This window comes from Coptis chinensis, chromosome 8, assembly GCF_015680905.1.
Source record: "Coptis chinensis isolate HL-2020 chromosome 8, ASM1568090v1, whole genome shotgun sequence".
Taxonomy (NCBI): Eukaryota; Viridiplantae; Streptophyta; class Magnoliopsida; order Ranunculales; family Ranunculaceae; genus Coptis; species Coptis chinensis.
The window spans coordinates 75,646-90,728 of NC_141463.1; the positions used below are offsets into that span (position 1 = coordinate 75,646).

Sequence of the window (15,083 nt, forward strand, 5' to 3'; positions counted from 1 at the left end):
AAATGTGTTTGAATCCAGTTTTCGATTTCCTTTTAATTATCTAATATGGTGTGTAATACCAATTTTCTACTGATCCATCTGTAGCGTCCTTAATTGCAAACACGACATAAAAATAAATTATGCTTGATTTACTATATGAGATCATCAAAAATTATTCAGTTCTCGATTTTCTATATTTCAAGGATTCGTGTTGGAATTGAAAAATATTTAAAGGGAAATATAATTTCAAGAATGCATGTTTGAGCGCAATTTCCTTTATTATTATCCGACTTCTAATTTCCGTTAATTATTATCCGACATTAGTTTAATTATTCGATTTTCTTGTAGATTTCGATTTCTACTTAATTACTTTTTGAGTTTAGTTTATCGTATATGCATAAAATTTCCGATTTCCCGTTAATTACTCTTTGAGCTCAGTTAAATGTGTTTGAATCCAGTTTTCGATTTCCTTTTAATTATCTAATGTGGTGTGTAATACCAATTTTCTAAAACCGATCCATTTACATCAGAAATCATAAAATTATTTCCCGGGTTTTTATAATTGCAAACACACGTATAACATAAAATAAATTATCTTTTTTTTGAGTTTAGTTTATCGTTTACTATATGAGATCATCAAAAATTATTCAGTTCTCGATTTTCTGTTAATTATTATTTAAATTATACCTGACTCACTATGTGGGATCTTCGAAGATTACCCTACATAGAGCCACCTATATATAATGAAAGAAATCAAATAGGTTAGAAACAAAACCACAAGATTTACACTCTTGAATTAGTGCTACTGATAGTGTTGTTTAAAATCTAAAAAAGTATCTAAGCATATGGTATTGGAACCGCCACTGTGACAGAGAGTCCTACTCAGTCAGCTGTTTGTCTTTCTATATAATGGAGCTGCGTGGCACCTCCCAATACTGGGCTTGACCCATTTTGATTCCAAGTTGACTTAGAACTTCCAACACTTTAAAGTTTTCGATTCCAACACGAATTAGAAGCCGACCTGTACGTTCTAATTCCTATCATGTCCTTTTCTAATTCTAACTCGGAAACAACTCATTACGGAAATAAACTAAAATATACGACCTCAATCAGTAATTTGACACCCACCAAGACCCACAACCCTCACCTATAAATATTCACCCTCACCGAGACAACCGAGACAGCCATTGGATCTCCATATATACACCAAGGCTGAAGAAAATATCTCTGCCGCAGATCTACATCATCTGAGATCGAGGTATTTTTTTTTTTTTGGAAATCCATCACCAACGGAACTTTAAACCATGTCTAGACGAGGTAAAACTCTTATTCATTGTTTTTTTTTTTTTTTGGTAAGCCTGTTTTAAATGAGATCAGTAACTCTTTGATGCTGGCGGGATTCGAGCCCCAGACCTCTGGTATCATCACCCGCCCCAGACCTCTGGTATCACCACCCAAAAATTTTACCGACTTTGCTAGTCGGTACCTGCCATTCATTGTTTAGGGTAAGAAAAACTCGAAAAAACTGGCAATTTGGTACCTATTATAACAGCACAACACTATCATTCAATATATAACATATATAACCTTCTATTGTCCTATATACAATAGGATATAGGTTAGCTCGTCATATAAACCTTTCTTTAGCCATCTAAACACTCATTAGCTCTTTTCTTTCTTTCTTAAACATGTCTTCATCATAGCATCGATCTCGAATGTACGACCAGATCGTTATTATTCTATTCCACGTCCCAATGGGTGTGACTGGGTGATTCCAAGGGGATTTCGCTTTTGCCCGACCGAAGCTGAATTAGTGGGGCACTACCTTGCTCTAAAAAGTTGTGGTTCAGATACTTCTTGTGAGATAATCAACGAGATGGATGTGTATAGTTACAATCCAGATGAACTTCCTATAGGTAAGTCAATCAAAATTTTTTTGTTTTTTTTTTTTTTTTTTCTGGTATAGCATGCAGTTATATGTTCGATGTAGGTGTAATTGTTAAACATGCACATAGAAGTCACATGAATTTTGTAATTCTTCTATATGTTGTGGTTTTTTGTTGGCTAGGTAAGCTCCAAAATTTGTATTAAAACTTTATACAATATACTAGCATGTATGCATACGCATAGGCTCTTTTGAAACTTGTGCAAGAATATGCAAATTTCAATCGTTTGAATTGGGGAAAAAATACCCGTTTTAGTTGATATCCCGTTTTAATTTTATAACAATTATTTTAATTGAGCTTTAAAACCCCGTTTTTAATTGGGGAAAAGACCGTTTTAGTTGGAGAAGGATTCCAATTTTAATTAGAAAAAATATTTCCGTTTTAAATAAAAGTGTTTGAATTTTCCTTTTTAATATGGAGAGGAATTTCAGTTTTAATAGGATGTAAACACGGCACACTTGTATTATTAACGATTGGTTTACAAATGAGAACCCCCGTTATAAATATAAGTCAATTATTGTCACGCATTAAGCTACATAATTGGTATTGACAACAATTTTCCGGCTATAAACCGTATATAAGGAAAAAGGAAAGCATCATTAGAGCATCTCTAGGTGGTAGTATAACCTGTCAAATTCTTCATATTTGAAGAAAAAATTCAGAATTTCTCGGAATTCCATCTCTAGGTGGTCTCATTCATGGTCGCATAACCTGTTTGTTCGCATTCTTGTTCGCAAATCTGGAGGTTTGGATCACGGATCTTGAGGCGACAATAAGAAATGTCGCTACGCCCGATTTTAATGTCGCCCCAAATTTTTTTTTTGACTTTGACCCGGCCCGACGCCCGGTGAAATCTTGTAATCGGCGCCACTACTAATGTCACACAAGTTATTTTTTTTTACTTTTTCAATTTGGTGCGACAGTGGAAATGTCGCGTGAGTTTTTGAACTTGGGGCTTACGGTGGTAATGTCGTCGCGCGGCGGTGATCGGGCCCAGCAAGATTTAATGTCATGCGAGGGTCATCTCCAATGAATTTTGCGACCACGAATTTGCGACCACCTAGAGTTAGTCGAAATTTACTACCAGATTCTATGGTCGCATTCTTCAAATTTGAAGAGTATGCTACCACCACCTACAGATGCTCTTACAATCCCTTGAAAGCAGCTCCCACGCCTGCTTGGCCTGGGTTACCTATAGAAGCCCCATCGGTATTGATCTTCACAATGTTTGATGCCGGACGTAACCATCTGCACTTTGTACGTGTACATAATTGATATATCAGTTGGTGCCAATATTATTGATTCAATAGTATCAGAAAGTTTAAAAAAAAAAAAAGTGAATGTAAAAACAAGAGAATTATTATATGCATGATCTAGTTTGTGCATATATAGTAAGATGAATTGGCAATTCCTAACCGGTGAACTTTGAACTATTTAACTTTCAGATGAACATTTTAGTATTTAGTGGCCCTGTGATGCTTTTTACATGAATTGACTCTGTGGCTTATTGATAATATCTTTTTTCAGATGAATTTGTGCATGGCACGAGGAAGGAAGCATTCTTTTTCACTAAAATTCGTAGTAATAGTACTCGCTCTTCAAGTAAAGGCTTTTGGAAGGCCTGTGATGAAGAGAAGCAAATAGTACATAACAATGAAATTATTGGCTACAAGAAGATATTGGTTTTTTTCTGGGAAAACGGACAAAAATCTGATTACGGGATGCAAGAGTATAGTCTAAGCAGCGATGATTTCAACCTAGCAAACAATGTATGTACTCCTTGGCCAACTTGTTTCTTTTGTTATATTTGTAATTGATGCATTTCATACTATATTGTGTTCAGATTTTTTTTTTGGATAGTGAAGAAAATTTTATATTTTCTTATTCTCTCATGGTGCCAGATTGAGCATCTTGTATTGTGCAGAGTTGAAGTCGAGTAGCAAGCAGGAATTGTGGCTCAATATAAGGCCCACACACTAATTTATACAAATAATGTATATGTTTTTATTTCCCAGTTATTTAGGTGGAACAATTTGTTGAGGATTCTAGCTCAGATTTCAATGTAATTTTTGTCTGTGCAAATACAAGGTCGTGACCCAAGAAAGAAATAAAGGTACCCAAGAAATAATGATGGAGTTTTTTTATGATGTTGGTTGGTGTTCTTTGTAATTTCATATAAAATTAAGCAAGTAATGAAATACAAAAAAGAAATAGCCGAAACAAAAGATGGATAATATTGATTTGGCAAATAAAAGTAAAAATATATAACGCAAAGATAAAAAAAAAAAATACCGTGCAAAATGCAATGGCTCTCAAATCAACTCTGTACAATGTGTATACAATGAAAAGCACCGTTAGGCTCCACTCACAAAATGCTAAGAGAAGGGCATAGACAACAAATCAACATAATTTCTAATTGTTACTATACATTTACCCTATCAGGTTTTTGCACTCAAAGTTGCAATGTTATACTATTATGCTCTTTAAAACAATGTAGCACAATTGTGTACTATATTGAACCGCAACGGTTTCTGAATATATATTCAGAGAAATTGGTGTGGAAATAGAAGTTTGAAGAAACGTATGTATGTGTAATATCTAATTTCGATTGATTGTAGTGGTAAATATTTGTTAAGTAAAGGAGGAACGACTAAATAATAAAAAAAATAGAGATTTATATTGGTTATGAGCTTGCTATTTTTTTTCAAAGAGTTTATATTCAAGATTTACAAAAAGAATAGGAAAGTCAAATTCCCCCATGTTGATTTTTGCTTATTGTTGGATTATTGTGTTGGTCCTAAATAGAAAAAGTCAATGGCTGTCTCGAGGGAGAAAAAGTTCTTTTAGAGTTAATACTTTGGTTCTTGGTTATTTGTGTTGTTTTTTTCATGAGGAAGAGTGAGAGAATAACCATAACCCTGATGCATTCCTAGTATGGATATAGGATTGATTTTCTACAGCACAACCCTGATACTACTGATTTGAAGTGATTTGTCTTAATGATTAGTTGAATCTTCTACCATGTCAGCACATCTTCTTATCAAGCATCATATCCATGACGTTCTCTATGCACCATTTGTGGTTCTTCAAATTGAGGAACATTTTTGTGCCGTAGTACGTGATGTTTTCGGCCTTGTTGTGTTTGCCCTAGTACGTGATGCTAGTGGCCCATTGTGTGTCCGAGGCAAGTATGCCTGAGGCTATTTGTGTGTTGTTGGATGCTAGAGTTTGTGGTTCGTTGTAATTATCGTTGTTCGTTGTTGCTTGAAGCTTGGAGATGGTAGTTGATGGTGTGGGAAAGTTTTCTAGTAAGGGGGAGTGTTGGAAGCTATTGTGTTTGATTCTTCCCCTTGGTTAATATTTGATTGATTGGATGCTTCCCCCTTTGGAGCTACAATTATGTGGATTAGATGCAGCTCAGCCATTTTTCATCATGTTGGTCAAGCTTTTACGTTAAGCATTACCTTGGTTCTCAAGCCACCTCTAGTAGCATTTGTTGGTGGAGCTACCAAGGCCTAAGTGCCCGGAGCCTTTATTGTTGGGGCCGAGCTATTGAGGAACTGCACTACAAAGCTCTTTTATTGCTAATAAGCTGCAATTTTTGCATAAATCTCTCCATTTCTACATATTCGGTGCATGTGCATGTGTATTATGGTCTTTTTACTGGATATAAGTGTGTTGTTACTAGTATACTTTTGCAAAGTTTCTATTATGAATTTATGAGTAATCTTTATGGTCTGTGGCATTCGCTTGATCATTTATCGAACCTTGCTGCATATGATTGAAAACTCACGGCTTTAGCCTTTATCACCATTTATCTTTACCTTTACATTGCAGGAAACTGGTTATTTCGAAGAAGAAAGAGCTCTCAGCCCGTGGTTGTAATTTGTAAATAGGGTCCATTTGCTACATGGTGGTATACTTGGTTGCAGACCATTGGTGTACAACAGGTAAAACACTTGCATGCACTGGCTTCATATGTTCTGTATCAGATTGGTGGCTTTCATCTCCGTAATCTAATTCCGTAACATAAACAAATTATTATTTCTTAGGATGCATGACGAAATGATCTTTCTCTAGGTAATGATATCAGTAAATCTATGCTAGTCGCATGTAATGTTTGTAATCTGAATCTGAATATATGCTAGTTTTGCGTAATGCAGCAATGTATATTATTATTATTATTAGCAATGTATAGAGTTATATCAGTAAATCTATGCTAGTTGCATATGATGTATGCATTTTCCGACCCTGCATCTATGCTAATGAAGCCATGCTGACCTTCAAGCTCTGCTATTTCCTACAATGCCTACAGTCCTGACCTTTTGAATCTTTTCTAGTTAGCAAGTTGAGAAAGCTTATGAAGTGCCTGCATATGCTGAGTTGATATTATCATTTTCGTAATTCGTGATTATCAAAAATCCAGTCACCGTCACCGTTCACGTTTTTTCTTTTTCGTATCAATGAATAGATCTTTATTGCCCTTTCAGATATTTTCCTTTTCGATTAATTTTTCTGATGGGCTGATGTGTAGTCTTGCTATGAAAAATCTGTTCATTTATTGTAGGTATAACCCCAAATGGCCAAATCCCTTAATTTTCTATATATCGACTCTCTTATCTACTGTCATAAGCTTCATCTTTTGATATCCATCACTTAATGATTTTGTTTAAAGCTCAAGTACTGAAATATATGTGATCGTCCGTATGTATGTAGTTGGATATTGCAGGTTGATCAGATTGGGTTGATTGCTTGTAGAGACTAACATTGAATGGAGGCTTTCATGTTTGGAGACACTATCAAGACTTATATATGTTTTAATATTTTCATTTTTTTGGCTGTGTTTGGTTAAATGAAAAATAAAAACTAATTTGACTTTTTTGAGGAATGTGGGAACCACTGGATCAAACCCCACTTTTGAATCTAGCGAAGATGGAATAACTTTTCTTGATGGTTGTTAATATTTTCATTTTATGTTTCTATATTTCTTATTTCTAAGGGTATTGTCAGATACAGTAGTTGTTGAATGTAAATATCTGTTGCCAAATCTTTGGACTGATGGGTGTGTAACCCACAAAAGCACTTTCGCAGCATTTCCCATAACAAAAGTGAAACAAATATAATTGTTACATCAATAGGTCTCTTCCGTAAACATTTCTAAGATGTTCCGGGCTTTTGTAACTTCGGCTTTAGAACACTTCAAAAAGTTTAGAGCGTCTTTAAAAGGAGAGCTACCAAAATTTTAAACCAAATCAAATACCAAACCAAAAAAACACTAAGTAACTTTAGGAGTAACATCAAAATTTCACCAAACAACTACGCGGTTTTGGTAAAACCGTTCCATATAGTCCACGCGGTTTTGCCAAAACCGTGCCAGCTAACACCGCTTCGTTTTCCAAAACCGCGGCCACGCCATGTATCACACACAAAACTTTTTTATTTTTTTTCCATTTCTTAATTTTGTGAAAAACCGCCATATAAACCCAATTAAAAGCCCAAGCCCACGCGGTGTTGGAAAAACGCGTGAGTGATTTGATACAACATCAAACCTGGAACCAAATATTGGCCGATTTGGTGTTTGATTTTGTGTTTTTTATTTTCCAATTTTCATCATAAATCCAATTAGCTCTCAAAGCCCATGTTGAAAAAAACACCAAAATTATTAGAAACGAATTTAGTGTTTGGTTTTTTAGTGTTTTCATCAATATCACTCCAAAATATGCTCCTCAAAACAGAACAAGAAAGGGCCTGGATACTGAGCAAGAATCAGTTTTCGAATGTGGCCTATCATTGAAGAATAAAAAAAGCCCAAATTCAAATAAAAGCCCATTGGATAACCGTTTTTCTTTAACTTAATTGACTTAATTCCCAAAAAAACAAGATTGTCAAAATTATTTCTCTCCACTCCTCAAAAAATAACAATCACAAAAAAAAAACCTAGAAAAACCCCTCTCTCTCTCTCTCTCTCTTCTCAATTTTTTTCATATTCAAGAAGAAGAATAAGGAAGAAGCTGATTTCACTCTTCTTCATTCATTAATCAGGTAACTTTTATTCTCTTTCCTCTTTTCTCGAAATCAATTATTATTAGATTTGTCAAATTAGGGTTTCGATTATTACATTGAGTTTAGGGTGAAATAGATTCTAAAGAATGCAACTTTATTCAATAACTTGCTAATTTATGTTTATTACCAAGAATTGCTTTGAAGAAACCAAGTGGTAGTTTACTTTTGATTGAAAGAAAAGAAATAATCAAAGTTAATATTTTTATACCGGTTTCATGTTAGTTACCAGGTGTATTGTTTTTTTTGGGGGTGAATAGTAGTTGCTAATTGCTGTTTGGGACGCTAGTTGAATTACTTTTGTAGCCAATGTTTGACTTTTGAGTGAAAAGTAGCGGGATGATTACATGCTGCTTGTAAAATCCGTACTATTATATGATAGATTCCGACTGTGATAAAAGCTGGTTGTAAACTGAATTTTGAATGATTTTTGTGGTAATAATTAAGGCTAAATCTATGGTGCGCCATTACATCTCGGCCACTCATACCAAGGGGTGCGTGTGTATTTAATGGCAAAAGATTGATCCAAAGGCCCATATTACCTGCGCACCATACGACCTGCGCACTGAAGACATGCTCAATAATTAATAAGAGCATTATAAAGCTAATATTCAGCATAAGCATATCAAGTTTTATTTGACCCGCGAGAGCCAATCATTGACTTAGAACTTAAAGTACCGCTTTAAATGTCGTTTGGGTTTTAACACGTGGTGTACATGTGTATGCACAAGGGCAAATTATGTTTCCATTACTGCTACTTGTTAAGTCTCTTAGTGTTATTTTTTGGAGATAAGTATGAGATGCCCTGTGAAGTTATTCGTATTTCATTGTGTTTGTTTTCTTAATGCAGTTTGCATCTTCTTCAATAAATGGCAAACCCCTTGGACATGCCGCTTGATGATATTATAAAAAGTGACAAGGGACGAGGACGTGGAGGGACCCGGCAAGGGCAAGGGCAAAGGCGAGGGCGAGGGCGAGGAGGGGTTTCGAACTTTAGAAGTGCTGGACCTAAAGGGAATCTTAGAGTAAATGCTCGGCCATCTGCTCATACCATTGCCAAGGCAAGCTCCAAACAACACTGTTGTTTTTTGCTATATATCCAAGCATCTTCTCTTCTTTACATACTGGAATCACAGTGGAGAGGATTTGACTTTTGCATGGAGAAGCTCAAACTGAAGTTCCCATCAATGAGCTAGTACTCTTTTTATAGAGAAGCTTAAACTGAAGTTCCCATCAATTAGTAATTGCCCTGTTTACATTTCGGTATTCACAGATAGGCCTTAATTAGTGGGTTCTTTAATCATGGGAGTAGTTGTTTTCTTTATACATGTGGACTTGGTCAGTGCGTGCTGATCATTTCTTATGCTGATTCATGGAGTTTCCATCAGAGGAGCTTCCCTGGTTCAGTACGGTAGCTGGAACTTTCACTAGTGGCACTGCTTAACGCCAGCTTCTGGTCTAATTGGTGGTGTTCTCTTCCTCTCTACTATTTTGTCTTAAATAAAATTCTGAGTTGTGAGAGAAGCAAGGTTGTTAGGGTGAATGTGAACCTAAGGAGCCAAAGGCCTATATTGCTTGTGGCGAGAGGAGAGGGTGCACTTCCGATTGAAGGTAGGGTCAATAATTGATAACAATGTACTAAAATCATCTTTGGTATAACAAAGGATGTCTGACTAGAAGGGAGGGACTTGATCAATTATTAAAGTGATCTACATACCAGTCACTCAGTATTAAACTATATATTAACAGAACTTATTGTTTTCCTTGGCAATCTAAGGACAAAAATAGAAAAGGTAGGAACACGAAGAATAAGAAAAGAACTATATCACATGGACACACCATATCTTAAAAATAATGTGTGACGGTACGTGTTCGTGTAATCTACGACGGTTACGCGTTCACACGTGCGTGTCGGACATGACCCAAACACATTGTATGTGATATACCCCAGTTTTTTATATTTCCAGTGTCAGACACTTCTATCTGTGTTGGATATTAACACCCTTATTCGTGTCAATGTTACTTGGTAAAAGACCAAAATAAAAAACTAGAAGAATTTGTTGACTTTATGGGTTTTCTTTTCTTTTCTTTTCTTTTTCTATATGCATGTAATGGAGGATATCTCATCCTTATGTACCTATCTTTAATTATATTAATAAAGTTATACTTTACCGATCAAAAAAAAAAAAAAAAAATTGTTGGTTTGTGTCTATGGGTTTCACCATGCAAAACATATCAAAAAGGAAAAAAATAGCCCTAAATAATAAATTTAATGCGCTAAAATAACCATTGCTCGTGTCATTTCTTGGCTCTGGCGAACCTAAATTGCTTGCCTAGGCTCACCTTAGTGAAGGTGCTTTCCCTTGCTGTTACACACTATGGTCTAACCTCTCGCCTCAGGCAATTGCCTTAGCTCACTTCACTATGCTGGAGAAAAGTCTAATATCTGTGGTGTATTTGTGTATGTCGTATTCTGGTCTCTTAATCTTCCCTTCACTATATTTTTTTTGGTGGTTTTAAAAATTGTAATAGGAGCTGCGTGTTAGTCCCTTTAGTTTTCATTGTTTTGGAATTGTGAGAGAAGTTCAATCTGTCGATTCCTTTTCATATTTTCTAGGATGAAGAGCAACAAGCAAGTTTCTATGATTTTACTGTTTGGACATATACATATGGCTTTTCCTACAATGATAATGTGACAACATTCTACCTTTAAAATCTGATTGTTATTTGGGTATGTTAAGCAGACTTTCAGCAGGAACAAAACTGTTCCATGGCAGCGAGGTTTGCTTGAAGATAGCTTGATTGCTGCTGGGTATTCTGGTACTGAAACTGGCGCGAAGTTATATGTTTCTAACTTGCATTCTGGAGTCACAAATGAAGATATCAAGGTGCACTAGTACCCATACTTTCCCAGTTTAGTTCATTCTTTATTTTACATTTTTATATTAACAAGCGTGATACTTTTCATGCCATTAGGAACTCTTTTCTCTGATTGGAGAGCTTAAGCGCTACACAGTTCACTATGACAGAAATGGCCGTTCAAGTGTAAGTACTTGATGCTCTGATGTAAATCCATTTTTAATCTTTGTGTATGACCTCTCTTGTATGTTTGTTTAATTATTTGTTGAAATATTTTACTTTTTCAATAAAATCAAAGCATTTTACTGTCCTACAGATCAAAATGTTAATTGTAAAAGAATGTTATGTTGGTATCGAGTCTTAGTTGCACTGTTCTGTTATATTGTGTATAATGCATTATTTGGTCTAGGATCTTTGTGTTTTTATCTTAATTTACCTGAGCTAACAAATATGTTTCAAGTCTTTCAACCTTCCACTTTGTTATTTTTCCAGCAATAAAGTTCATGTAATAATCTGACTGCTTGTTTCATTTCCTGGTAGTTTTAGCTTTTTTCTCAATACATTTTGATTTTATTTGTTTTATCTTTTTTTGAATATTTGCACGATCCTTGTTTTTCAGGGTTCAGCTGAGGTAATTTTTACCAGAAGAGCTGATGCTTTAGCAGCTATGAAGCGATATAATAATGTCCAACTGGATGGGAAGCCTATGAATATAGAAATTATTGGTACTAGCGTAGCAACACCTGTTTCGGCACGTGTGAACGTGGTTGGAGGAGCAAATGGAAGAGGAATGAGGACAGTTTTCATGCCGTAAGTGAAGTCTTTCTACCCTCTACCGTTGTTTTTGTTTTTAGTGGTATCTGCATGTAAATTTTGCTATGTATCTCTTTACCAAGATTGTATAGGTAGTTAAGGAAGTGCTTATTGTTGACTGATAATGGAGCCAAAAGAGGGCTATAAAATATCGTCTTTGTAGACAGTAATTTAGTATTTAGAGGATTAGTACAAACTTGGGTAAAAATAGTATAATATGAAATCTAAGTCTTCGAATTCTAAGATTACTGTTAGAGGAAGCTTAAGCAAATGTTAAATACAGCCAATGTATGATACACTGAAGAAGCTTGTTATTGCAACAATTGTAAATTACTGGGTATTTAACATAGTCTTAGCAAAATAACCTGGATTTTTGCTGTCCCTAGTTTTTGACAAAGAAATTGCTAACATGGGAACAGGGTACCAGATTTTTGTTTGTAGAATATTTTGTTGCAAATAAAAATATTTATTTCTATATCTATTTTGATGTATCCAATAATTTATATTAATCAAATATGCTATCCTATGGTTGTGCATCCTGACAAGCTCTCTGGTTACTGTCCTAAGTTTTAAGATGTCAGTGCAAATTATATAAAAGAAAAGGAACCAAACGAAAATTATCAGCTTGAAGAAAATCTTGGCATATAGTTGTTAGTTGTTACTAACTGGATCCTTTGCTTGATTTGTGAATTTATGCAGGCCAGGATCAGGTCGAGCAAGAACGTCAGCACCAGTCAATCGTGGTTCTAGGTAAGTTATTTCATATGATTGAAAATTGAGTTTCATCATTATACTGTTTTCACCATTATACTATTGGTACCTTCTTTAACTCTTGAACTTCGGCACCAGTCAAAAATATTGTTGTTGTCCTTCACTATATGAACATTTATAGTGTGTCACTTTTATATGGGTTATCTGTTCTGAGGACACAGTGAGGATATCGACATGTCGTATTAGTATAGTCTTTCTTGTAATATATACTTAAGTTAATATAGTGAGATGCTGTGCATGTGGCAAAGACAAACTTCTAGTTAATTATATATATTTTTAAATGCCATAGCTTTTAGTAGGAGGCACTTAAAGCTGAGTGAAGTGTTGTCTGCAGAGCCATGTTGAGTAAGAAACGTGTAGTGAAGTGCAGTGCATATGATTGTTTGACTGAGGTTATTCCATTGGAGTCAGGGTTAGTTATTAGGGACAACTATGTTTAATTTGCTTCCAATAGTTCGACAATGTTGAATACTTGAATGAACCTGGAGTCGAATAGGAGCTGTCGAGTTGTAGGTACGTTTTATTGGATGGGGTTACTTTTATGTGCTGTGTTTTTCTAATTGAGGTTACTAGCATAGGTTTATGTAATCGCGCTAACATTTGATTTTATGTTAGCTTCTGAGAGCATCTTTAGGAGTGATATCAACCTAACACCAACAATTTGGTGTTTTTTCAACTTCAGGAGAGCTACATGTTGATGAAAACACCAAAAAAACACCAAACCAAACACTAAATCGGCCAATATTTGGTTCCAGGTTTGATGTTGTATCAAATCACTCACGCGGTTTTCCCAACACCGCGTGGGCTTGGGCTTCTAATTGGGCTTATATGGCGCGGTTTTCACGCCAGAGATTGGGAAAGAAAAAAAAGAAAAAAGTTTATGTGCGATACATGACGCAGTTTTCTCAAAACCGTGTAGGCTTGGGCCTGTCAGTTGGGCTTTAGTGGCGCGGTTTTGGGAAAACTGCGTGGGCTATATGGCGCGGTTTTGCCAAAACCGCGTAGTTGCTTGGTGAAAATTTGATGTTGCTCCTAAAGTTGCTTGGTGTTTTTTTGGTTTGGTGTTTTTTTGGTTCAAAATTTTGGTGTTTTTTTGGTAGCTCTCCTAATGATGCTCTGATACACCAAAAAAAATGTATTAGCTTCTGAAATTATTTTAAACAGTAACTTTCATTGAGTCCATTTGTCAACTGAAGTAGCCCAACTTATTCATTGTATCATACATATTACACCTATAACTCGAATGTGAAACCAGACAAATGTAAACCTATGTTACATGGACACCATATATATTATAAATTATATGTGTTGGACAGGACACAGATATTGTTTGGGATATACCTCAATTTTTGGTAGTTCGCTTTGTTCAGACACTTTGTTCAAACACTTTGAATCTGTGTCAATGTAACTTATATGTAAACCAGTAGGAACCCCACAGCATGCTAGAGCTATGGGACTAGTTATTTATTAAATAGTTCAACCTAAGCTCTACTGAAAGAGTGCTAACACTTACCGTGGCCAAACTGTGCTAGTGTTGGACTGGGTTCAGCCAACATGAAAGGGCTTTCAAGGCACAAGATTCAAATGAACGAATGTACTTTGTGTGACCGACCTGTTATGAAATTACTATATGATGTCAACCTTACCTGCTTAGATCAGGAGGAATCCTACTGTGAAAGACTAAAGCACAACAATCTATTTTTTATAACGAGAACCCCTCTTGAGGTTGTGTGGAAAATATTTGGAGTTGGTAGGTATTAACTTGAGGGATCTTTGTTTGTTTATGTTATGGATGCTTTTCTTTGCCTGCTTAGTTTTCAAACTGACAGACTGATTTATCATTTTTTTAGGGGGATGCGTGGTGGTTTCCAGCGTGGACGTGGGCGTGGGCGTGGACGTGGTGGATTTCGGGGCCACCGCGGTCATGGGAAGAAGGAACCCATAGAAAAATCTGCAGATGAGCTGAACAAGGAACTGGATAACTATCACGCTGAGGCCATGAATATATCCTAATGTGTTGGTATATGGAGAATGAGCTGATCAAAAGTGGCGTTGGAACAGTGTTGCAAATATCTTAGAATCTTCGTCAATTTTTCTTGGGTAGTAAACTCAGCTCCAAATTAGCTCCTTGATGCAGATGGTTTATCTGTTTTCTGAAGTTTAGATTGACAATGCTATCTGTGTGTTATCGTAGCATCATTGATTTCAAAAGCGTGTTTTCATCCATTATTCTTTGCTGTCATATCTGGATGCAATATATTGCAATTTGGGCAGTCACCGTTTGTGAAGCTATAAGGCATAATCGGAATGAATTAATCCCCATCTCCCGATTCAACTGCTGGTGCCTGATGCTGCTGAGATTCATTTATGCAGTGTTTAGTCATTCGTGAGAGTAGAGGAAATTTTGTTTTTTTTATGTGACAAACAGGATTGGCTTTCCAACAAAGGAGATGAAAATGCATTCTAAACACCAGGGATGACATGTCCTACTTCTTCAAACTCACTTGCAAGTAAATACTGCCATTCATATCCCTCCCCCCCCATCTGATCTGTGAAACATAAGCATTCATGGTCGTCAATGACAAAATTCTGTTAATTTTATTTATTTTCCCTCATAAGATATGCATTTTGGAAAGTTTATAATTGCTTGCCAAA

The 15,083-nt window shown here is 35.7% G+C and overlaps 2 protein-coding genes across 5 annotated transcripts; both read left to right on the forward strand.

Annotated features, from left to right (window-relative positions):
• The first annotated feature begins 1,095 nt into the window (after positions 1–1,095).
• LOC147479084 (NAC domain-containing protein 83-like) lies at positions 1,096–6,744 on the forward strand. 4 transcript variants are annotated; one of them, XM_086577366.1, is made up of 6 exons: positions 1,188–1,237; positions 1,337–1,484; positions 1,683–1,895; positions 3,453–3,694; positions 5,763–5,875; positions 6,642–6,744. In XM_086577366.1, the coding sequence occupies exons 3-5, from the start codon at positions 1,856–1,858 to the stop codon at positions 5,808–5,810; spliced, it is 330 nt and encodes a 109-aa protein (XP_086433492.1). In that variant the 5' UTR covers positions 1,188–1,237; positions 1,337–1,484; positions 1,683–1,855; the 3' UTR covers positions 5,811–5,875; positions 6,642–6,744. The 4 variants fall into 4 exon arrangements, with proteins under 4 accessions (XP_086433494.1, XP_086433490.1, XP_086433491.1 ...); XM_086577368.1 differs by lacking the exon at positions 1,337–1,484 and having other exon boundaries at positions 1,096–1,237; XM_086577364.1 differs by lacking the exon at positions 1,337–1,484 and having other exon boundaries at positions 1,102–1,296.
• Positions 6,745–7,774: 1,030 nt separating this feature from the next.
• LOC147479085 (RNA-binding (RRM/RBD/RNP motifs) family protein) lies at positions 7,775–14,748 on the forward strand. The gene is made up of 7 exons (XM_086577251.1): positions 7,775–7,967; positions 8,836–9,046; positions 10,730–10,873; positions 10,962–11,030; positions 11,464–11,654; positions 12,357–12,407; positions 14,279–14,748. Exons 2-7 carry the CDS (start codon positions 8,855–8,857, stop codon positions 14,439–14,441), a joined length of 810 nt encoding a protein of 269 aa, XP_086433377.1. The 5' UTR covers positions 7,775–7,967; positions 8,836–8,854; the 3' UTR covers positions 14,442–14,748.
• The last annotated feature ends 335 nt before the right edge of the window (positions 14,749–15,083 follow it).